We start from the raw sequence: 26556 nt of genomic DNA on the forward strand, positions 1-26556 counted from the left end.
GCGGGTGGCAGAACAGACCTGAATCCAGTAGTCTTCTCAGAATGACTAGAGATCTTCTCATAGTCCAAAACAGTTAACAGGCACAGCAGAATCCCGATATGGGCCATTTTCCCAGACCAGCACACAGTATCCGCGATGTTCCTGGAGCAAAATCAGGACAGGCGAAAACAGCAGCGTGGAAGCGCTCCGGTCCCTCCGTGGTATCCCCGGGGTGAAAGCAGGCCTCTGCAACAGCAGAACCAGGACAGGTGGAAAGCAGGCCCCAGCGGTGGTAAAATCCTCCTCCGCACAGCAGCACACGCCCGGTGGAAGCAGGCCAAGCCCGAAGCGTGGATCCACTCCGTCTCTCCACGACGACTCCGGGGTAAAAACCTCTCCAGTACAGCCGTATTCTACAGGTGGGAGTAGGCCTCCGTAGATCGCAGATCGCAGGCAGCAAACAGGTGTAGCCGCTCCGTCTCTTCGCGACGAGCAGGCCTCCGTAAATCGCAGATCGCATGCAGCAACAGGTGGAGCCGCTCCGTCTCTTCGCGACGTCTCCGGAGGAAAAACACCTCAGTACAGCCGCACTCGACAGGTGGGAGTAGGCCTCCACAGTTCGCAGACAACTAAAACTACTACTTGTATAAGCAGGGATGGCTAAAAGTTTGTAAGCAGGAGAGCTAGATGCTTATGGGATGTATCTCTGGAATTATGAAAGTTATGAATGAGAAAAGTAATAGCCATTGATTCCCGACCGAGCTGAACGTTTTGATGTTTGAACGGAGTTTCTGCAGGTTAGCATCTGGCAGTTTCTGTGTGATGGGGACCCGTACTATACATTTCTAACATAAAACTTAAAGGTACTCAACATTTCCAGGTTCACAATAGGACTCTATAAGCAGGTAAATAGACTATAGTGCTCAAACTGCTCATATTATCCAAGTTTTTTAAAAGTGTTTTCAATAAACCAAAACAACTCTTCACTAGTTTGTAATGAATCTACTGAAAAGAACAGAGACGGAGGGCCAAAGGCATTGATAGCGTGCTTGGTTTGAATGAATCCTGAAGCTGTGTAAAGAGCAGGCTGATTCAGAGTGCTCTGTGCTCTTTAGACCTGCAGGATCATGTTACAGTGCTCTGCATCCACATAAACACAGCTAACAAACCTAAGGCCCCTCAAAACTACCACAAAAAAAAAAAAATTCTGCTCTTAAGTCAATTTCAGTCAGTACCTTCATGGATTTATCGAACATTAGTATTATTATGGTAAGAACATTATTGTATTGTGTTGTGTTGGAATAATCAGGAAAAGGTGTTTCCGACTCGAAAGATGCAACTGAACGCCCGCCTCAGGTCAGAAGGACTCCATCAGTGCAGAGCCATGTGACACATACTGACTGATTCACTGAGAGAAGGAAAATGAGCATTTCCCAAAATGTTAAACTATTATTTAACTATTATCTGTTATGCTACGCACGAAATTCTTTATTATTCCGCGGGATTATTTTTGCTCTGCTTTTCTCCCACATTCCACATCGCAGAAACTCCGTTCAAACATCAAAACGTTCAGCTCGGTCGGGAATCAATGGCTATTACTTTTCTCATTCATAACTTTCATAATTCCAGAGATACATCCCATAATTCATCACATTTAACATGGAAGTCAATGGAGAAACTCTTCAGACTTCAACAATCTTCATGCAACTTCAACTGCTAACTGCTCCTTCTTCAACTGCTAACTGCTCCTTCATACTTTCACTCAGAAACCTCATTCCAACTTTAAAATGTTACACATCTTTCTGACATTATTCATATTAAACAACTTTTAAATCTGATTCGTACTGCAGATAGATAGATAGATAGATAGACATTGTTCAGACCTTGGTAAAGAGGCCTTCTTCAGATTTTAGAGTGTGTGATGTCACAGCTAGAGTGGAGGACAGATTTAATTTTGCATATTTTCTTTTAAACCTGCCATAATTCCCAAACCCTACATTCTTGAGACATAATTGTTCATGACAAACGTAGGAAAACATCTCGTAACTTGAAAGATAAAAAAAATTAAGCAAAATGCCTCTTGAGGGCATGAAGTGACAAAAACGTTCAACATGTCTCCATTAAAGCCCATTGTAAATTCAGCCTCACCTTTCCCCACCACAGCAGTCAATTATGGGGTGTCATCATATGCCGTTTCCATGGAAACGCATCCCTCGCCATAAAAGACGATGTCGCTATACATTAACTCCAATGAAAATGTTCAAAAAGTGCTCAAACTTCACGTGTGCTAACAGTAAAGCCGTGAAGACATCTACGGGAAAGTTTTGAGATTTCTTCAATTGCCGTTGCCTTGGCAACACAATGCTCACCATGAAACACGGTGTTCTCATAACTTCAGTGAAACTGCTCCAAACGCCCCAAAACTTCACAGGTTTGGTAACGATGCAGCCATCAACGCATCTAAGCGTATTATGGGGTGTCATCAAATGCCGTTGCCATGGCGACAGATCATTCGCCATCAACTTAGTTCAGAAGTTTGCGGTTCAAATATTCTGCTGCTTTTCCAAGCCTTTTTACTTTCTTTTTTTCTCTCATCACACATTCAAGCCCCCAGTGTTCATGTATCATTTCAATCCTTCACTTTCTTCTTACACATTACATTTCAGCATAGCAATTTAGTGTCAGATTTTCAGCATAAAGCATTCCCACTAGCAATTTCTTCAGGAATTGCATTCTCTCGTTACGTCTATTCTGTTGGATTGGAGTAAAGTTATTGCTATGACCTTCACATTTTACTAAGTTAGATAAACAAACGTAAAGTCATTGTTAATATGATTTAATTTATTCACTAAATGAAAAACATAACATTGAAATTAATAGGAAATGGCAAACCAACTACTTAAAAACCTCAGTTACCAATAACATATAATGAACATCTAATAATTCAATAATAAAAACTCACATATCTTAAACCCAACAGCCAGAAAGACAGCATAATGAAAATCAACCCTTGAAGAAGTAGAGCAGACCAGCTAAAGAACGCAAAGCAAAGCCCACATATTTCAGAGTGAGGACAACATGTACCTCATCATCCGGTAACTGAGCGGACTCTGAGGGGACTGAGCTGTGAGCCGCCTCACAGCGTTCAGAGCAGCACAGAGCAACAACCTGAGGATACACAGCTGGGGAGGCAGAGCTAGCGTTCACCCAGCCTTCATCTCAACCACAGACCCCCCACAAACACTGCTCAACAGACAGGTCCCACATCCAGCTTACGTTTGTCTGATAAGCACCATCTAAAACAGGGTGTAATTGAGCTTACAGTTATACATTGTGGTGCTGGTGTCATATCTTACAGTCAGGAGTCTGCCTGCTCTTCTCAGAGAGGACAAGATGATAAGATGGACCTTTATTAATCCCTGTAGGGAAATTCACGTGTCATAGCAGCAACAGAATAACAAGTACCACAGATAGTACACATGGAATATATACTGGCAAAATAAGAATACAAATAAAAAAAGTAAAGTATAAGCTAGGGCTGTCAAGTTAACGCGTTAATAACGCAAACATTTTTTAACGCCACTAATTATTTTAACGTGCAATTAATGCATGTGTATGTGTCCTCGGCCCGCCCCGTAGTTTCAGAGCTCAAAGCCTTGACGTTGTTGTTGTTGTTAGGATGGTGGGAGATTCTAGCGAGAGATATGGATACAAAAAAAGGTGTTTTAAACAGCAAGCCAAGCACACAGCTGATGCTGACAGCCCCGCTCCTGCCGCTCGCTTGCGGCAGACCTCGCTTGAAAGTTTGTCGGGGAGAGGCCTGGACACTTCTACAAGCAGCAAGCTTTTAACAGCGATAGCTAAATGGGTGGCTACAGCTTAACACTGTGGAGGACGAGGGGCTGCGTTAGATCATTCGGATCGCATCCAACGTGTCGACTGCACATCACAGCGCATTATTTTGACCCCAGTGGGAACTTCAGTCTCATGCTTTGACTGTTATGAAGACAGAGGAGCGGCATTTCGCCGACAACTGTAAACAGGCTTGTCTGTTTGTTTGAACAACTGGGTCAGTGCAAAGAAGTACACAGGGTTGGGAGAGAGTGTAAGTGTGATGGCCACAGCCACACAGGGTAAACTAACTACACTGCATCCTCATCTTCAGTAGTTTGCTTCAGTGCAGCTACAATAAAACATGCCAATTAACACCACACATTTGCTTTAAATGGTAAACTCTTTATTTAATTGTAATCTTGTAATTACTTCAAACATTTTAGCACAGCTAACACAAGTATTTGTTTGGATTAATTACTTTCTTTGTCTCTTGAGTTACCGTAGAGGCTTCTCAATTCTTAAATTTCCCCTCCTCGACTCCCTTCCTCGACTCCCCTCCTCGAGACTTAGTCCCGCCCACAGGAGATGCGAGCGGAGGACCGAGGAGGGGAAGCAGCAGGCGGTTAGAGAAATGAGAACTCCTCTCCTCTGAGCGGTCATTTTAAAGAGACGTCCGTTCATTATTACGTGGCAACAGCTGCATCAGCTGTCGAGTGTTTTGTCATAGCGCTGTATCTCTGTTAGATCAGCTGAACATTGTTCCCCCACATATTTACTTTGAATTCATTGAGAGTGCGGTATAATGAGACAATAACAGGCTACAGATGCGGACACACACACACACACATATATTTATATAAATATATACAATTTAAAGTATGAGAGCACTCTCATAATAACGTAACACAATCAGAGACTGGATATATCCCCCCCCCTCTCTCTGGTCGCTGAAATGGGGAATTGAAATTACGGGCCAAAAGTTGTATTTACAAGTATTAAAAGTAAGCATAGGACACCAAACCAACTGAGACCCATCTGTCCGCCGCATCTACGCACTGTACAACACACACACCTACACACTGTACAACACACACCTACACACTGTACCACACACACACCTACAGCTCCTAAAGCATAATCAGGCTACAGCCGTTGTGTATTTTATTATGTGAAGCACTAAATGGTCTTGGAAAAATATCGACTCTTTGTTTGTAGTTATCTACTAAACTACAGCAAATAAAGAGAGTAGGCCTGTTATACTGAGTGATATATATTTTACACACTGCTCTGCTTTCTGCACGGACCTCACAGCTGTTCTCACTGTAAACATCGCGTTGAGATGAAAGCAGTTAATAAAATAATATCCAGGGGATGCATGCAGAGCTGTCATTGGCTGAGATAAGGTTTTGTCTGTGTCCTTTGTGACTATTAATTATCCCTTGGGTTCAACTTGGTTTGGCCAAGCCACTATATAGCTTCCTTGGTTTTTCATTGTAGCAGGTCAGTTTTGTTTGAGTTAACACCTGTTATGTTCTTTGAGGTATTTTCTGTTGACCTCTTTTATAGGCCTAGTTATTGTATGATGTTTTCTGTGGACTTTTGGGTAAATAAAAACCCTAGTTTATTTAAACCACTCCTGTGTTCTGTTGCCTTACTGCTTGGTCCCTGACAGTGAGAGAGAGAGAGAGAGAGAGAGAGAGAGAGAGAGGACGCCGAGAGACGATTCGAGAGAGAGAGAGTAGAGAGAGAGAGAAAGATTAGTAGAGAGAGAGAGTAGAGAGAGATATTAGTATCGATCGAGAGAGAACTATACATTCCGCAATCATCTCTCTCTCAGCTCTCTGCTTCTCGGTTCCAGGTTGCTTGTGTCGCAGAATATTCAGGAGAATATTTGTCATTGTTCCAATGATAATAAACAAACATTAGCATAAAGCATATTTGTCCACTCATATGTTGATAAGAGTATTCAAAACTTGAAAAATATTTCTCTAAGGTACATTTAGAACAGATAAGAAATGTGCGATTAATTTGCGATTAACTATGGACATCATGCGATTAATCGCGATTACATATTTGAATCGACTGACAGCCCTAATATAAACATGTAATTAACAGTTACATTTAAAAAACATTTCACTACCTCCACACACACATTTAGCAACCTCTTTAAGGCTCCTGACAATAAAACTCTTGTTCGGGGTGTCAACGAAAGACTAACCTCAATGTGGGACTGATGGCAACAGACCACACTCTGTCAGACATGGGGAAGGTGTCTCTGGGGTGGCTAGAAGTCAAAGTCCACATCTAGAGAAACAAACGTTTTCAGTAAGCACATTGAGTCGTGCATACATCACCAGACATATTGTGTTATCCATACCTTATCTGACCGGGGTCATGTTATGTGTTGCACATATACAGCAGAATTAATATTGATAAATGAAATCTGAGGAATTGTACAGTCACTCTTATAAAGCAATGAGGTTTCTGTCCTTCAGTCTTCCTCTTGCTGTAACAGTTATGGAATATAGACGTCACATAATGAGCAAATCAAACACATCTGACCCGGGCGGTTCGGTCTCTGGATCCGCTGACGATGAGTCCCCCTTTAGCATCCAGGCAGTTGACCTCCTGGTTGTGACCTGATAACTCCAGACACGTGTCCCGGGCCCGGCTGTGAACCAGGATCCTGCCTTCACTGTAACAAAGATGTTTCAGGAGAATATCAGGAGCATGAAGACACTGTATGGAGCTATTTCAGGGTCATAAGTTTTGATCATTCAAAAAAATACAATTTATTTGAAAGTTCAGGTTTTTATGCTGAACTTTGAAAAATACAATGATGTATTCGAAATAAAAATAAGTATTTGAAATCATTTTTCAGGTTGAATATTATTTTGATTCAGTTCAGCAATTTTTTGGAATAAAATATTTCTTTTCAGATTTCACTTTTATACATATTTTGATATTTGAATCCTTATTTTTTTCAGTTGCAGATTTTTCATTTTCAGATTCAAAACAATAATTTGTTCAGTTTCAAATCTTGTTTTTTCAGGTTTCACATTGCTTTTCACCTTCAGATCGTTTTTCACTTTCAGAAAGTTTTTTTTCGCTTTCAGACTTTTGGCCCTGATGTTGCTTGGGGGGCGGGGCTTGGCAAAGAGTAGTTTGGCTTCCTGAGTGACAGGCCTCCCTCTGTCATGTTGCCTTCATGGATGTTAGGTAGCGCGAGAAATATAACTCAATACTTTCTATACACAATACTCCCGTGATTGGTGGGAAATAAAACTGATACCAGCGTCAAAGTTCCGTTAAGCGAGCTGTTGAGCATCGTAGTCGGCAACAATCAAGGTATAATTGCAATAAACTGTGCTAGAATGTTCTGGTGGACCTGACGCCATCCCCCGCTGTCTCACGGAGAGATACAGCAGGTCCTTCCTTCCTGCAGCGGTCAGACTATACAACCAGCACAGCCCCTAGACCCCGCACAAAACAGCACAGACTATAACCAGTACTCGAGTTGAGGGGGGATGAGGGGGGGATGGCATCCCCCCTGAAATAAAAACGGTCAAAATCATCCCCCTTCTAAAACTGCCATTCCCCCTTTCCATCCCTTATGTAATTTTATCAATGAACGTGGCACTGGTATTACTGCTATTTCAATATTCATTTTGCGCATTTTGAGTAAAATACTGTGGGCGAGGGAGCACGCACACACACACATTTTTACCAAGTCACTGACGCTATGCTATGCGAGTGCCCTAGAGGGCGCCAGAGCGCCGTGATGCACCTATTTGATTGATGCCAGAAGCGCAAGTAACGGTCATCACAATGGCCAAGCGACCAGGAGGACAACGCGATCTGAGGGACTTCATATTTAAAAATACTAAAAATAACATTTCAGGTAAGTCAAGAGTCAGTAATCTTAGTCATTACTCATTACTTTACTCACCAAAGGTGGAATCTATGGACATAAGCAGCAATAACAACTTAGTTTGGAGTTATACGTGTTTCTCTCGTGTTAGCTAGCTGGTAAGACTCAAAACTGTTGATGAAATGATACCACCAGCACCAGAAGAGCTGAAACCCCTCCTTCAAGCAGTGAACACTTTGGTCATCTCCACAGCTGAGTGTGAACGTGGGTTTAGTCAGATGAACATTTTAACCACAACTAGAAGCTCCCTAGAGGTAAAAAGCATGTCAGCCTTGCTTTTCATCAAGTGTGTTGGCCCTCCACTGAACAAGTTCAGACCAGAGGTATATGTCAAGACTTGGCTTCAAAGCCATTGCTTAGCTAACAATCCGAAAGCAAGAGCCAGAACAATTTAGACCAAAAAGCATGATTATGAAAATCTTTGGAAACTTTTATGAGATGGGGGAGAGTGGAGTAGGCAGCCATTGACAACTTTGGTCCTATTTTGTATTATCTGTATAATCTTTTAATATATTTTCATATTTTGTAAACAATTTCAATTTGTACTTAATGCCCTGTTAAAAAAAGTAACATTGGGAATGTTAACCTAAAATATTTGTATTTGAACTGCAATAAAATGATGACGGATCAATATTTTTCTCAATTTTTTCATGAAGTGTTTAATTTACATAATGATTTAATGAATAACAATACAAATGTAACCCTTTAGATACCAGTTTTGATCGTATACCAGTAACTGCTTTTTTGAAAAAATACACTATAATTCAATATTCTAAAAACTATTTTGACTTTATTATTAGTATAATCAGTTGATCCATCTGAATAATAAATGAGGGACTGTTAACCTACAAAATGTGTACCATAGACTTCCATTATAACCACATTTTTGTATCCCCTCCCCCCCTTTAAATTAAAGTGAAAAAAAGATTTTGCACTAACTGTCCTCTGCATTTGACCCTAAATGTTAGTGGTGCCATGGCAGCCCGGGACCGACTCTAATTCTGAGTTGCCTTGGTCAAGAGCAATGAAAGGAGTATCTGAACATCCATAACATGCATGTTGTTTTAGGAGTATAATAATGATCTTTATGCTGGTTGGTCTCCCATCCTCGGCGGGTTATCAGCACAAATTATGTCCCCATATGATAAAATCCACCATCCCCCCTGATTTTTTTTTACAACTTGAGTACTGACCGTAACACCTCTTGTTGATAAATAACAACTATGTGCAATATTTGCAATATGTGCAATATATATATGCCGTTAAAAACTGTGCAATATATACCTGGCTGCTAAATCCGCATAACTGTTACATGGTGTGTATTATGTAAAATGTGTAACTTTAAAAAAACATATCATTTCTTTTTTTAATCATTAATACTTTTTGTATGCATGCTTTAGGTAACATTAAGCTGTCTTTGGCTCTTCTCTGCTGTAACAATGTAAATGTATCCCCTGTGGGACTAATAAAGGTATTCTGATTCTGATCGCAAAAACCAAGCCAATACTATGCTGCGTTCATGGAGTGTGAAGCTGACCGTTGAGCGGCCCAGACCAAGCAAGGAGGCAGAGGCAGAACGTCCAAAAATATAACCCGACGTGGGCATTTATTAAAATCATGTGCACAAAGTTCACAGCCTCAATCCTGCTGTTCTCCTTGCACACATCCTGCAGCCACAAGGATCTCACACACCCTACCAGCCTCCAAAACAGACAGGGCAACAGACCCTAAATACACCCACTCTAATCAGCACAAGTGAGGGGGGGAGGAGACAACACAGGACACCAGGTGCACACAATCATCAGCCTGAAGCCGTCAGTCCATAGTGACGAAGTTACCTTCGTCACATTTCCTTCCCCCTCTCCCCAGGAAGCACAGCGTCTTTACAGTCTCGGCTTCGGGACAACCAGTCAGCCACCCGGTTTCAACGCCGCCTCCTCCTGCTTGTCTCTCGTCTCCTGCTGCTTGTCTCTCGTCTCCTGCTGCCTCAACAGCCGTGGCCCCCTGGTCCGTTCCAGGCATAGCCACCCCCAGCCGCGGTTCCTCTCTTTGGTCCCTCTTCTTTCCTCTCGTAATTTTCACCTCCTTACTTGGTCAAATCCCACTTCTGACACCAATTGTGAAGCTGACCGTTGAGCGGCCCAGACCAAGCAAGGAGGCAGAGGCAGAACGTCCAAAAATATAACCCGACGTTGGCATTTATTAAAATCATGTGCACAAAGTTCACAGCCTCAATCCTGCTGTTCTCCTTGCACACATCCTGCAGCCACAAGGATCTCACACACCCTACCAGCCTCCAAAACAGACAGGGCAACAGACCCTAAATACACCCACTCTAATCAGCACAACAAGACACAGGTGAGGGGGGAGGAGACAACACAGGACACCAGGTGCACACAATCATCCGCCTGAAGTTACCTTCGTCACATGGAGCTACGTGGAAGTGGGGAAGGACAATGCTTGATTGCAGATACGTAATTTCAGTTTCAGCACAGTTTATTGCTCTTATACCTTGATTGTTGCCAACTACGATGCTCAACAGCTCGCTAAACGGAACTTTGACGCTGGTATCAGTTTCCCACCAATCACGGAAATATTGTGTATAGAAAGTATTGAGTTATATTTCTCGCGCTACCTAACATCCATGAAGGCAAAATGACAGAGGGAGCCCTGCCACTCAGGATGCCCAACTACTCTTTGCTAAGCCCCACCCCCCCAAGCAACATCAGGGCCAAAAGTCTGAAAGCGAAAAAGAAAAGATCTGAAAGCAGAAAAAACTATCTGAAAGTGAAAAACGATCTGAAGGTGAAAAGCAATGTGAAACCTGGAAAAACAAAATTTGAAACTGAAAAAATTATTGTTTTGAATCTGAAAACGAAAAATCTGCAACTGAAAAAAATAAGGATTCAAATATCAAAATATGTATAAAAGTGAAATCTGAAAAGAAATATTTTATTCCAAAAATTTGCTGAACTGAATCAAAATAATATTCAACCTGAAAAATGATTTCAAATACTTATTTTTATTTTGAATACATCATTGTATTTTTCAAAGTTCAGGATAAAACTGAATCTGAATCGCAGTGTGCATCTGGACCTGGTGACGACATTACCTATTGACGCAGCAACCACTGTAAGTTATATTCTTGTTTAATTAGACTTCTCGGTTTCATTTATTCGACTCTGTATAATTGTTACTGTAGCTTAAACGGCTAAATCGCTTTTGAGAGATTTTAAATCTCAGATCTGCTCAGGCGAAACCTGCTTTACAGGTCTCAGCACTCAAGCCTGCATTATTAACATAGGCAGGGCCAGTCTATTGTCGCCCATCAGCTGTAGATAATTAACTAATTAACTACAGCTGTGAGAACTGAGCAATCAGGCGTCCATTTTAGGTATCACTTTCCTGGAGCGTCAGCTTCAGCGTCAGACAGGCTAAGACTGACAAAGACATTAGAGTCCTACAGGAGTAAGACTGACAAAGACATTAGAGTCCTACAGGAGTAAGACTGACAAAGACATTAGAGTCCTACAGGAGTCACGAGGGAGGCAAAGAGGAGGCAAATCCTACTTTGATTGAGCTAAGTATCGTTGGTGTTTTTAATTTTGTTGTTTAGCCCCTCATGCTATAATCATGTGTATTTTCTCCATTCCTGTTCATGTGTCTTCTCGCAATTATCACTGGCCCCGTGTATCTCGTAATCGATATAACCGGCCTGCTCTCGTCTATCCCACGTGCTCCACTGAGATCCAACATCTAGTTTCAGGTGGCCTGTGGAACTGCCAGTCAGCTGTTCCTAAGGCTGACTTCATCTCTGGCTACGCCTCCCTGCAGTCTCTGGATTTCCTTGCTCTCACTGAGACCTGGATTACTCCATCCAACACATCCACCCCAGCAGCTCTCTCCACTGCATATTCCTTCTCCCATACACCCAGACCCACTGGCAGAGGAGGTGGCACTGGTCTCCTGCTCTCTCCCAAATGGAGCTTTTCCCTCTTCAAGCTACCTATCTTCACTCCTTCCACCTTTGAGTTCCATGCCGTCACAGTAACCCATCCTATACAGTTAACCATTGTTGTTCTCTACCGTCCACCAGGCGCCTTGGGGGACTTCTTGGAGGAATTAGATCATCTCCTCTCACACATCCCTGAAACTGGCCCTCCCGCTGTACTTCTCGGAGACTTCAACCTCCAGATGGGGAAGATAGACGAACTAACATCTCTGTTAACCGCCTTTGCTTTCTCACTGTCTCCGTCCCCACCGACTCATAAAGCTGGCAATGTCCTTGATCTCATATTCTCAAGGAACTGCGCTACTTCTAACCTCTCTGTAAACCCGCTCCACACATCCGATCACTTCTTCATTTCATTCTCTCTATCCCTTTCCAAACATAACAAACTAATCTCTTCCCATCCTACACTTGTCCGCCGTAACCTTCGCTCCCTCTCTCCCTCTACCTTTGCCTCGTCGGTGCTCTCAGCCCTCCCTTCCTCTGATTCGTTCCAACTACTGCCTCCAAACTCTGCTGCAGAAACTCTCCTCTCTACTCTCTCATCCACTCTGGACTCGCTCTGTCCTCTGACATCTCGGCAGGCTCGTCAGTCCCCTCCGGCTCCCTGGCTAAATGATGCACTGCGTGCTAATAGAACCGTCCTTAGGGCAGCAGAGCGGAAATGGTGGAAATCCAAACACCGTGACGACCTCCTAACCTATCAAGCTCTCCTCTCCTCTTTCTCTGCTTCAATCTCTCAGGCAAAAAGCACTTTCTTTCAAGATAAGATCCAATCTTCCTATTCCAATCCTAAAAAACTATTTTCCATCTTCTCCACCCTCTTGGACCCTCCCAAAGCCCCTCCCCCCTCCTCACTTCTGTCAAGCGACTTTGTTACCCACTTTGAAAAAAAGGTTAATGATATTCGCTCTTCTTTTTCTGACTCACCTTTACTCACCGCTGGGTCACCAGACCTTCCTTCCACCAACACACTAACCTCCTTTTCCCCTCTCTCTCCAAGTGAGGTTCTTACCCTCATTACCTCTGCCCGCCCTACCACCTGTCCTCTGGACCCTATCCCTTCAAACCTCCTTCAGACTATCGCTCCTGATATTCTACCGTTTCTCACCCATTTCATCAACACTTCTCTAACTTCTGGTCACTTTCCAAACAGTCTCAAGGAGGCAAGAGTAAACCCTCTCCTAAAGAAACCCACTCTCAACCCGTCTGATGTTATAAACTACAGGCCTGTATCTCTCCTCCCGTTCCTGTCTAAATCACTTGAACGCGCTGTCTTTAAACAACTCTCCTGTTATCTCAATCAGAACAACCTTCTGGATCCGCACCAGTCTGGTTTCAAGGCAGGTCACTCCACAGAAACTGCTCTCATTGCTGTCACGGAGGAACTGCACACTGCCAAAACTGCATCCCTCTCCTCTGTCATCATCCTGTTGGACCTGTCTGCTGCATTCGACACGGTGAATCATCAGATCCTCCTTCGCACTCTCCAAAAACTTGGAGTTTCAGGCTCTGCACTTTCCCTCCTCACCTCATACCTGAAAGACCGTACCTACAGGGTGACTTGGAGAGGGTCTGAGTCCGACCATTGTCAATTAACTACGGGGGTCCCTCAGGGCTCTGTTCTTGGTCCCCTCCTCTTCTCCCTGTACACAAACTCGCTCGGATCAGTCATTAGCCCGCATGGTTTTTCTTACCACTGCTACGCTGACGACACCCAATTAATTCTGTCCTTTCCCCGCTCAGAGACCCAGGTCGTCGCACGCATCTCTGCTTGTCTAGCTGACATCTCTCAGTGGATGTCTGCTCACCACCTGAAGCTCAACCTTGACAAGACTGAGCTGCTCTTCCTCCCGGGAAAAGATTGTCCAACTCTTGACCTGACAATCAACATCGGCACCTCAGTTGTTTCCCCGACTTAGACTGCAAGGAATCTGGGTGTGACCCTAGATAACAACCTGTCCTTCACTGCAAACATCGCTGCTACAACCCGTTGCTGCAGATACACGCTTTACAACATCAGGAAGATACGTCCCCAGCTGACTCAGAAAGCGACTCAGGTTCTGGTCCAGGCTCTCGTCATCTCACGCCTAGACTACTGCAACTCCCTCCTGGCTGGTCTACCTGCATGTGCCATCCGACCTCTGCAGCTCATCCAGAATGCAGCGGCTCGTCTGGTTTTCTACCTTCCTAAATTCTCCCACACCACTCCTCCGCTCCCTTCACTGGCTTCCGGTAACTGCTAGAATCCACTTCAAGACACTGGTACTTGCTTACCATGCTGCGAATGGATCTGGCCCTTCCTACATCCAGGACATGGTTAAACCGTACACCCCAGCGCGTGCACTACGCTCTGCATCAGCCAAACGACTCGTTGCGCCCTCGCTGCGAGGGGGACCCAAGTTCCCATTGGCGAAAACACGTGGGTTTGCTGTCCTGGCTCCAAGATGGTGGAATGAGCTCCCCATTGACATCAGGACGGCAGATAGCTTGCACATCTTCCGGCGCAAACTGAAAACTCATCTCTTTCGACTCCACTTCGAGCGTTAGAACTATTAACGAAGCACTTTTATACTAATAAAGGACTGGCTTACCTAAAGCCAGTTGAGTAGCACTTGAAATGTTTGGCTCTATGAAACCTGATGTACTTATATGATTCTGTTTTCTTCAAGGTTGTGTCTTCCTGGTCGAATGTACTTATTGTAAGTCGCTTTGGATAAAAGCGTCAGCTAAATGCAATGTAATGTAATAATAACTTGAACTTTCAAATAAATTGTATTTTTTTGAATGATCAAAACTTATGACCCTGAAATATCTCCATAACACTGCTCCTCTTCTTCTGACTTCCTTCACCAAATCTTATCTCATCAACAAGTCCCTGTGTGCTGACGATTCAGAATACCTTTATTTGTCCCACAGAGGGGAAATGTACAATTTACAATATGTGTACTTTTTACACCAGCTATGATGGAAAATGCTTTATTTATACGATGGGCCAAGAATGGTTTTCCATTTCCTAGCATTTAAGTATAGTCAAAATGTGCCAACATAATCGTAACTAGATGTCCACTATCCTATTCTAGATTGACATTATGACAAGTAAACCAACTCTATGACAACTGTGGAAACTCAATTTACTAAAGACTAATCCTTGATGCGGTTAAGGGCCAAAAATACTTAGTAAGTAGACCTTGAGTAAAGATGATTTGATCTAACTACTCGTCCTTGGAGTAAAAGCCCCATGCCCCCGCCGGCGAAATATAGGTATCATCACTGAGTAGGGGTGTAACGGTATCCGTATTCGTCCCGTACCATCACGGTTCGGACGTCACGGTTCGGCAGATGCAGTCATACGACGAATACGCCTTTTTTTTACAAGTGGGAAAAAAGTCTGTCATTCAGGGCAGTATCCATTAGGGCTGTGCATCTTCACTGGTCTCACGATTCGATTACGATTATCCTGTCAACGATTCGATTCAATTCGATATCACGATGCATCGCGATTCATACCAATGCGTTGCATCCTCAATTTTCTATATTACTGCACATGGCTTATTTTTCATCAATGCATACATGCAGTAAATACATATGAACTCTCTTTTTATTATTTAGAAAGTGCTTCAGAAATCAATAACATAAATGTCTTGACATTAATTTATAAACCAAAATAAATGAATTGTATAGGTCTAGCCTCCGTGTGTGAAGTTGTTCCATCCTCAAAAACAAAAAAATAATGCTTCTGCAGTTGCAGCTTCTAGCAACAGTCTTCTGTTAAAAAAAGGACACTGAATGTCCTGAATGTGGCATCACACGTCACCAAGATGACCGTCACTACTAGTGCTGCGTACCGGTACGCCGAACCGGTACTGGACTTGTAAAAAGTTTCGGTTCAAGTACGGTTAAAACCGGAACGTCGGGAACCGGTACTTGGACTCGCAAAAAAACTAGCATTTACGTATATTCTGGTGTCTGTGGTTATTTAAACATTCCCTGATAAACGTTATTCACCGTCAATAAATGAGTGCTAATCCCAGTGTGCTCAATGTACAACATCACATGTCATTTCACCTTCGATTCACGGTTTGAAAACATAGCATTTCGCCACATGCTAATGCTAACCGGAAGTGAATAATTTTCAGAATAAAAGGATTAAGTTAATAGTGTGAACTTCCGGTTTTTTCAGAATAAAACTGATTTAAATTAAATAGTGTATTTAATTCAAAATTACGCCATATCAACATTGATTTTAATTTCTAACAGTATGTATGTACATCACTATGTATATGTACTGTATAATGTACACATTATTCTACAGTTGTAGAAAAGACATGGTGTACAGACAGTACACTCTGACTGTACAGTCACTACAGTGTGTATACTGTACAGTAGGTGTGTAACAGTGTAATGTGTATAGTCTACTCTACACTCTACATTTCAGCAACGTTTTAGGGATTTAGGCTCAGTCAGCTCAGGGACTGTTTGGTTACTTTAGTTTGCTAAATGAAAGACATGTTTGAACTTTGTAGTAGTTCACTGTAGTTGCTGTCATAAGTCATTTGTAGACTAAGTGGCAAAAAGTGTTTTTTTTACATTTGTACTTTGTAGAGAAATGTAGACACAAGTTGGAAGGGAGCACAATAAACCTGACGAGTTTGAATTTGAGTTGATGAGTTAATTTTCAATTGATAATTAGCTCACAATAAGTTCACTTTAGTTACTCACACAACTTGACACAAGCCATGGGTTCAGGTCCGGACTTATAAGTCCGGACCTGAACCTGAACCTCTGGACTTGAGTCCGGACCTGAACCTGAATGTGAGTCCAGGTACGCAGCACTAGTCACTACTGTCTTGTCAACAAAACGATTGCCTACCCTCACAATCACCACAATGAAACACGTCCAGAAGAATGTCATGCAAAGCTGCCTGCCTTCCTTTGATTCTCTCTGAACTGCCTGGTCTTTTTAATATTTAATGTCAACCATTTGTGCAGATAGCGTGAAATAGAAAAGATCGGCGATCACCGATGCTAGCGTTAGCATTTCTCCCCCGGGCTTAAATGGTGTCTTATAGAATGATCACACCGGTGACAGTACTCTTCAAAGGGTTCACGCAATATGACTACTACTCTTACTGTTTAACATTTTGGGTTACTTAATGTTACTTCATATTAAGGCTAATAAAAATGACAAGGCTGTAATGCTAACTAACGTGCTAGCTACTAGCTAGGTAGCTAACTTGATCCAGCCACTCCTGGTCCTTTCATCAGACGGGAAGCGAAAGAACGAGCAAGACCCATTGCTGGTATGATAACAACCTGGTACTAAGGACACAGGCATCTTGTTAAAGTTATCTTATCTTAGCCAGCCACATATAGATAGATTCTATCTATATGGCGCTGATCTTAGCTATCTCTTAGTGGAGGAAAACAATTGTGACATCACTTACGCGACTCTGGGATTTGTAGTCTTTCTAGTTGCGTATTTTTCATAGTCTTATATTTCAACAGTTTTACGACAAACTCTGACTGTGACTTTTTTTACATGGAAATTATTTTTTAAGATTGACAAACATCATATGTGTAATTCATGGCACAATTCAAACGGGATCGAAAGATACGTTTTCCCTCTCCATTGATTTCAATACATTATTTTTCCGAAATAAGGTCCCATGGATGGGTAGATGGGCGGGACTTCGCCACTCTGGCGATTTCAGGTAACACGCAGGAGCTAGAACCCACCTGCTTCTTTTAAATCAGCTGTGTGGGAACATTTTGGGTTCCCTGTGGACTACAATAACGATGGAGTGCGAGTGGTGGATCGGACGAGGACGGTGTGTCGGCGTTGTTAGACAGCGCTGCGGTATGCTAATGGTAACACACGCGCAGATTAAACCCCCGCGAGCGGCTATGCGAGACATCCCTCTTGCTCGCTCGCGGGAGTGTCAGCCTCACTCGCTCGCGGAGTCTGTCTGCGCGCGCGTGAAAAGTTTCTGACACTTTGGGGCGGAGCCACTGGACTTTGATTGACAGCTGCAAGGAAGCCCGGAGTTGCCAGGTTTGATAAATGCCTGAACTACCAAGAGCCGAGGAGTGACAGCTGCAAGACAGCTGCAAGATCAGTTGGACGAGATTGAATGGTAAAGTTAAAAACTATTATATTCGTTAAGTGTACAGCTAATATATATATATATATATTAATGCTGTCAAAATTATCGCGTTAACGGCGGTAATTCATTTTTTGAATTAATTGCATTAAAATATTTAACGCATTTAACGCATGTGCAGAATGGCCCGCCCCATACATCCCACCAGTGGCAGCGCCAGGGTATGGCTGGGGTAGGCTACACCCATACCAAGAAATGGCTTAGCCCCACCTTGAAAAATGATGTTAAAGTAAGCAAAATAAAGTCCGCCAACTCGTGCCGAAAATTGAACAGACAGCAGTTAGTAAGATTGATTTCAGTAGCCACTTGTCTGGAAATACCAAAGACCAGAAACGGTTTTGAAAACTTTTGTCACGTAGTGATCGTCTTCTCAATAGAACATCTTTGATAATGTCTTCTGGCCAATCAGAATCAAGATAACGGCGTGGTGTTGTTGCAGGAAGTCCTGACGGAGAATACTTTTGCTGTAGTACAGGTAACACATAACTGGTACGCAGGTTATGTGCGTAATCTGAAATGCGTACCGTCACTTGTGTCACAAAGCGCATTTGTGTACCGACATACTTGTGAAGCTTTTCCAGAAGGCGGTTAGATCACCGGACGACAGAGTCGGGTTGCGTTCCGATAATCCAAAAATCAGCTCCTAAATTCTAACCCTATCTCCTATTCCTTGATCTCTGAGTGAAACGTCACGGGGTTAAGGGATAGTGGATAGGAGAATTCAAAAGGATTTAGGAGAAGAGACTGCGGTACTTTAGAGAATCCGAATGCACTTTCACTATCCGACGTGTTTATGATGCGCCAGCGGACGTTAGGAAGGTTCCTAAGCTAAATGGACTATTGGAACGCAACCTCGGTCTCCGTGTGCACAGACAGGGCTGCTGTTAACGTCGGCCTGCACAACGGAATTGTGCCAAAACTACGCCAACCGGCTGCGGAAGGAGACTCCCCCCCTTCACTGGAGAACTGCGCTTAAACAGCTGATCACAACGGTCACACTCTGTGGTCACGAAGTACTCCACTAGCACCCCCCCCGTCCCCCCCCGTCGACTTTCCTGAAGTACTCCCCCGTTGATAGAAATCAACACGTAATTAATTAAGACCCCACGGTTTGATGATTGATAGGTGCTCTCTTTCATTTTGACACACATAAAAATGTTACAATAAACATGTTAAATGGATATATCCGCCTTCTTTCATTTATCTTTCCATTCCCACAACAATATACATAAAGAAATGACATATTTTGGACATAGTTCGAATGGTGATTAATCATGATTAATACATTTTTAAGCTGTGATTAATCTGATTAAAAATGTTAATCATTTGACAGCCCTAATATATATAAAACAATATATTTTTGAGTGGGCTGTATCCGTCGGAAACTGCTAGCTACTGTCTGCTGTATGCACCTCCCTTACGAAATGCACTATAAATGAACTATAGTATTACTATAGTACACTATAAGAGTTGTATAGTGTCCTATAGTAAGTTTGTAGTGTTCTGTAGTATTTTTCACCAGCTATTGTATTGCTATAGTTTTTTCTGTAGTGCCATTTTATTAGCTATAGTAGCCCTATAATATTTCAACAGTAATACTATGTATCTAGACCTTTGTAGTATTCCTATATTATTTTAAATAGTATAACTATAGTATAATATATAGTGTTTCTGTAGTTGTTTTTTAAACACACTATAGAACACTCCTATACTCCTGTATATACACTGAACACAAATATAAATGCAACACTTTTGTTTTTGCTCCCATTTTTCATGAGATGAACTCAAAGATCTAAAACATTTTCTATATACACAAAATAACCATTTCTCTCAAATATTGTTCACAAATCTGAAAAAATTTGTGATAGTGAGCACTTCTCCTTTGCCGAGATAATCCATCCCACCTCACAGGTGTGGCATATCAAGATGCTGATTAGACAGCATGATTATTGCACAGGTGTGCCTTAGGCTGGCCACAATAAAAGGCCACTCTGAAACGTGCATTTTTGCTTTATTGGGGGGGTCCGAAAACCAGTCAGTATCTGGTGTGAGGGGTAGGGTTAGGGTTAGGGTAATGTTGTGAATCGAGTGGCCCATGGTGGTGGTGGGGTTATGGTATGGGCAGGCGTATGTTATGGACGACGAACACAGGTGCATTTTATTGATGGCATTGTGAATGCACAGAGATACCGTGACGAGATCCTGAGGCCCATTGTTGTGCCATTCATCCACGACCATCACCTCATGTTGCAGCATGATAATGCACGGCCCCATGTTGCAAGGATCTGTACACAATTCCTGGAGGCTGAAAACATCCCAGTTCTTGCATGGCCAGCATACTCACCGGACATGTCACCCATTGAGCATGTTTGGGATGCTCTGGATCGGCGTATACGACAGCATGTTCCAGTTCCTGCCAATATCCAGCAACTTCGCACAGCCATTGAAGAGTTGGACCAACATTCCACAGGCCACAATCAACAACCTGATCAACTCTATGCGAAAGGAGATGTGTTGCACTGCGTGAGGCAAATGGTGGTCACACCAGATACTGACTGGTTTTCGGACCCCCCCACCAGACCCCCCCCAATAAAGCAAAACTGCACGTTTCAGAGTGGCCTTTTATTGTGGCCAGCCTAAGGCACACCTGTGCAATAATCATGCTGTCTAATCAGCATCTTGATATGCCACACCTGTGAGGTGGGATGGATTATCTCGGCAAAGGAGAAGTGCTCACTATCACAGATTTTTTCAGATTTGTGAACAATATGAGAGAAATGGTTATTTTGTGTATATAGAAAATGTTTTAGATCTTTGAGTTCATCTCATGAAAAATGGGAGCAAAAACAAAAGTGTTGCATTTATATTTTTGTTCAGTGTATATACACTTTACGAATATAATGTTTTTTTATGGACAACTTTACCATTCATTCTCGTCCAACTGATCTTGCAGCTGTCACTCCTTCTTAGTTCAGGCATGTATCAAACCTGGCAACTCCGGGCTTCCTTGCAGCTGTCAATCAAAGTCCAGTGGCTCCGCCCCAAAGTGTCAGAAACTTTTCACGTGCGCGCAGACAGACTCCGCGAGCGAGCAAGAGGGATGTCTCGCGGGGGTTTAATCTGCGCGCGAGGGTCATTTCATGCGCGTGTAAAAGCACATTTTCCGCTCGTGAGTAGCTTGTTTTGCGCGCTAGAATATTGACCCAAATCTGACTCCATAGCCAATAGACATGAAAGCCGTGAGACCAAAATAAATAACGGAAGCTATTGGCATATATATTTCAACGGCTATGCGCTCTTGAAACAATTTCTTATTATTTATGATGTAATATTTTCAAGACATTCTTTTTAGTTTTACAGCTTATTGAACCTTTTTGTTTGACATCAGCCATTATAGATAATATGGCCATCTGAGTGTTTGTGGTACTGTTTGTGGTTTGTTTTTAACGGTGTAATACAGTTAATTATTCAAAATGTTAGAGTTCCTTATTTTTAAACTGAAACTTGCACTATTGTTCAAAAATAAATAACAACAAACCTGGAATTATGCATTTGGGACTTTTTTTTAGCTTTTCCTTGTTGTACCGAACCCGAACCGTGACCCCCAAACCGAGGTCCGTACCGAACCGTGAATTCTGTGAACCGTTACACCCCTATCACTGAGTTGTGTTCAATGGCATTACAACGAGAAAAACGTGGCTGAAGGTTAATTCAATGAGTCTGGGTCACTTTGAAATGATTACTGATAATCCATCATTCCATTTTTATGTCAATAACGGAGTTTTCATATATAACTGCTATGATAGCTACCAGAGTGTATTACAGCTTCCGGTTTTGGGTATTCTGGCTATGCATCACTCATTCACCAATGGGTAATGTTTAGATTTTTAGGAACTTCCCGTCGATTCTATTGGCTCTAATGGTTAAAAAGAGGTGTCAATCATCAAAATCGACCGAGAGGGGCCTAAAATATGGAAAATCCACCCAAATGACCGAGAAGTGTTTTTCTTTTGCTAAACCTATTTTAAAAAGGTCAAATGTCACTTGTTTTGCATCAATCTTGATACAGGGTACTTATTATATGTTATTGTTTGGATTTCTAAAGCTTTTAGTCTACCATCCCATCATTCAAGGGTGGTTTTCACTATAAGTAATGTGGGTTTTTTTGTACGGACACTATAATTGATGTTCATGATGATTCTGACTTTTCTACATCCAACTCACAGGTTTATCATTGCTTTGAGAAAAAGATTATTAATGTACCCCTTTTAGAAGTGAAGTTATAGTCATTTGTTCTGGGAATGTCATTTTCGAGCCTGGGACCTAGAAAACAGGCTTGTTAAGAGTGAATGTGAGATTATTTTATCCAATGGGTTGTTGGCACTTTACTCATGACTACCCAAAAAAACGCCTGTTAGGATGTTGGACATGCCCTTGTCCACCTTAGCTGAGGAATGTTAAAGCTTTAGTTTGTTCCAGATAGCCCTGAATGTGTGTTGCTAATTGTACCAGTGTGAGTAAGGTTAGGCAATATTGTCAGGGTTTAGAGCAGAGCGGACCCAAAATCATACAGACAACTGTCCAAATGAAAAATACCTTTATTCAGGCAAGGCTAGGCGAAACAAAATTAACAAAACTTTATATTACCCACTCCCACATAAGACACACAAGGATCTGACAATTACCAACAGAAAACTAAAACCAAAATAAATATAGACTAATCACAAGGACAAGACACAGCTGGGGAGGGAAGGAAAAACACCAGGTGAACAGAATCAGGTAATCAAAGGGAGGGAAAACACAGACAGGAAGTAAAAACAGACATGACGCTTATGGCACTGAGCTGAGAGGCTGACACTCCCCAGCACAGTTGCAATTCCTACTAAAATCCTATTCTAACTACTCAGAACCCACCTAAAACTGCATGGTGTTTGCTTCCAAACCCCCACAACATTCATTATGCCACAGAAAACGTAAAAAAAATTAAAAAAAAGACGAAAAGCTCAACAGAAGACGGAGCAAGTAAGGCCACGCTACTACGCTATCACCACTGACAACACCGACAATGCTATCCTATAAGAAATGAATGGCCTGAAGACAGAGTTTTCATCTAAACTGGATGGGCTACTTTCAGCCGTCAACAGCGTTAAAAGTGAGCTGACCAGATGTCAGAAGAGAATATCCGAGACGGAGGAGCGAATATCGAACGCCGAAGATGACGTCGTCTCCCTGCAGAGGAGAGCCGTGAGCCTAGAAGAACAAGTTGCCAAGCTTACCTATATTTCTTTCCTGATAACTAATTGTTTTGGCTGTGTTGTCTAAACCGAGTTTGAAATTAACCAGATGAACACCGCTTAAATATGTGAGTTTCGGAGCAGATAATAATTTATATTTTTACGATTGACAGTTTACATGGCAATTTGTTGGGACGCTAAATGTTTTCCCTTTTTTTCAATGCTTCTCTCTCTTTGCTTAGGGAGTTAAGTGGACAGCAAAAAGCGATGCCCCCCCCTTCCATTGGTTCGAATATAATTCTTATTTGAATTCAAGCTGGTTACTGTGGACCTTAATGTTTAACGTTTACAATATTTGTTCTTGCCAAAGAAAAAATATTATAACAAATAATATAATAATAATAATAATATAACAAAAGGCTCTTTTGGTGTTTGGGAAAGAGATGGGGGGGATGTATTTGTTCTGAAAGTGTTAACTTAGGGGGAATCTGTAACACGTTGCAGGGGGAGGGTAAAGGGGGGGACAAAGGACAGCCCACTACAGTGTGCAGGTCTGGTGGTAGGTTGGTCATGTCGGAGGTGGTAAGAGGGAGGGGAGATGTTTCTGTAGATCTCAGGGGAAAATGTATGTTAGAGGGTTGGGGTTTTATGTGTACTTACGTGTTAGAATATGTATTTTTACTTAGGGTAGCATCGTTTATCCACTCACTACTGTACAGTCACGGAACAACCTACATAACACAATATATGTTCGATTGAGGTATGTCTAAATCTATGAAGGTTACATCTTAGAATTGCAGGGGCTTGGGTAAATTAACTAAAGTGAAGCAGGTACTTAGTAGATTGAAACAAAAACACTCATATAATTTTCCTGCAGGAATCTCATATGATGCAGTGTGATTTGTCTAAAGTAAAAAAAAGATGGCAAGGCCAAGTGTTTTCAGCCTCCTATAGTTCACATGCCAGAGGAGTCCATCCATCCATCCACTCCCGCTTATCCGTGGTCGGCTCGCGGGGGTAGCAGTTCCAGCAGAGAGCCCCAAACTTTCTTTTCCCTGGCGACTTCAACCAGCTCTGACTGGGGGATCCCAAGGCGCTCCCAGGCCAGCGAAGAGATATAATCCCTCCACCTGGTCCTAGGTCTACCCCTTGGTCTCTTCCCAGCTGGACGTGCCTGGAACACCTCTCTAGGGAGGCGCCCAGGTGGCATCCTAACTAGGTGCCCGAACCACCTCAACTGGCTCCTTTCGACGTGAAGGAGGAGCGGTTCAACTCTGAGTCCCTCCCGGATGACCGAACTTCTCACCTTATCCCTAAGGGAGACACCAGCCACCCTGCGGAGAAAACCCATCTCGGCCGCTTGTATCTGCGATCTCGTTCTTTCGGTCATGACCCATCCTTCATGACCATAGGTGAGGGTAGGAACGAAAATGGCCCGGTAGACAGAGAGCTTTGCCTTCTGGCTCAGCTCCCTTTTCGTCACAACGGTGCGGTAAAGCGACTGCAGTACCGCTCCCGCTGCTCCGATTCTCCGGCCCATATCACGCTCCATTGTTCCCTCACTCGAGAACAAGACCCCGAGATACTTGAACTCCTTCACCTCCTCCTTGGAAGGGAGATATACAGGAGGATATTTCCTTGGATGACTGGGGTGTGATATGTGCAGAGGCACATAGACAAACTGTGAATACGAGTAGTAAATAATACAATTATTCACAAAATGCTAGATGTTAAGATACCTCTTGATCCTAAATTGTTTATTTTGGGGATTTTCCGCCCCAGTCATAACAAAGAATAAAAATAATCTCATAAACATGTGTTTACTCAAAGCAAAACGCTCGATTGCCTTGTCATGGAAGAACACTCAGAGGCCACAGGTGGGCTGAGGAAAATGAGTAATTGCTGTTCAGTGGAAAAGATAACGTATATTCTGAAAAGGAAAAATGAAACCTTTGATAGGGTTTAGGGCCCGTTTACTCAACTGTTAGGTGATGTTAATGTATCAATAACATTGGGATACCATGAGAGCGATCTGGTTGAAAGGAAAAGTAAAGTACTTCTTAAACTGCTGTGACTAAGTACACTTTTTAGGATAATGTTGCTACTGCCCAATTGTTTTTGTTTTATTTGTATTTAATTTCATGTCTTTTATTTGTATTATATATTTCAATTTTTTCTTTTTTTTAAATTATGTCCTTTCTTGTCTTTGCCTCTGTTTTTCACTTTTTTGTGTGCAAGTTTGTGTAAGGTATGGCGTGTCTTGTTGTTTAAAAGAACGAAAAATGTATAACCATATTGTTTAAAAAAACAAAAAACAGACATGACGCGGGGGTGAAGAATTTTCAAAACAAAACAGGAAACTGGTGTGACAGATCGTGACATATTTGTCCATATTATACCAATGTCCTTAGAAAAATTGATATCGTCTGAGATTTAGGATATCCTAATAATAGGAGTGTTGTCTTAATGTTTTAAAGCCTGTAAAGCAGTAAACCAAATCATTTTCTGAATTTACCAGACTGTTATAGCAATTATATTATTTGCCTTTATCCAGCAAGTCAATGAAACCACTTAAGAAATAATTATTTATCAAAGTTCTCATTGTGTAGCCATGTTTTAAAAGCATCAAATGTCAACTGTGCAATGGCCTCACAATATTGATATCATGGGATTTGGTCAAAAATATCACATTTGATTTTCTTCATATGGCCCAGCTTTAAGTTTTAGTAACCGGTCCATGAGCCCACTGTAAAATGTTTAATGACCCCCACCTTCAACAGCTAGAAGCATGTTTGAATGACACGTTATACACAGATGTTTGTTTCAAGCACAGCCTTGACACCCCGGCATTTTTGTTAGGAGTGTTAAAAACAGCTAATATCAAGGCATGATTAAAATCTCTCGAAAGGTATTTATTGTTACCTAAGTACTGTTACATAATGACTAATGCATGTGGTTTTTCGGGAAAACAGATGTAGCATGATGTACCTTCCCCCGCTGACCAGGTGAGAGTCCGTCAGAACAAAGCGACACACATCACCCTTGTGACCCGAGAAGATTTCAGACGGGTGACGCTGGAGCCTCCCAGACTCTCGGCACAGATGGAATGCTCCAATATCAGCAGCCTGAGACAGATACAGCATGTCCCCATCCAGCTGCAGCCATGGCAACAGCCTAAAGACAAGATATGTGCTTTAAGAGGGATGCATGTCAAAAGGTTCTGAAGCCGAGAGGAGGGTATGAGCCTGTGCGCTTTTCTTGGTTGTATATAGAACTTTCAATGCAAGCCACAGGCGGACAGGAAAACCACTTTTAATAAATGTAAATAAAGAATGCTTTGTGTGTGAAGACAGCTTTAATCAGCAGATGTCTAATGTGCCTCTTGCTCTGTGAATGGTTGATGCA

The 26556-nt window shown here is 42.4% G+C and overlaps 1 protein-coding gene across 3 annotated transcripts in view; it reads right to left on the reverse strand.

Annotated features, from left to right (window-relative positions):
- The window catches only part of fbxw4 (F-box and WD repeat domain containing 4), a 116623-nt gene that overhangs the window by 84067 nt on the left and 6000 nt on the right, over positions 1-26556 (reverse strand). For all 3 annotated transcript variants that reach the window (XM_034195889.1, XM_034195884.1, XM_034195877.1), the window contains exons 3-5: positions 26140-26325; positions 6376-6508; positions 6032-6117 (exon numbers count right to left, since the gene is read on the reverse strand). In XM_034195889.1, coding sequence (XP_034051780.1) covers positions 6032-6117; positions 6376-6508; positions 26140-26325 — 405 coding nt within the window. The remainder of the gene's footprint in view (positions 1-6031; positions 6118-6375; positions 6509-26139; positions 26326-26556) is intronic.

This window comes from Gymnodraco acuticeps, unplaced genomic scaffold, assembly GCF_902827175.1.
Source record: "Gymnodraco acuticeps unplaced genomic scaffold, fGymAcu1.1, whole genome shotgun sequence".
NCBI classification, from domain to species: domain Eukaryota; kingdom Metazoa; phylum Chordata; class Actinopteri; order Perciformes; family Bathydraconidae; genus Gymnodraco; species Gymnodraco acuticeps.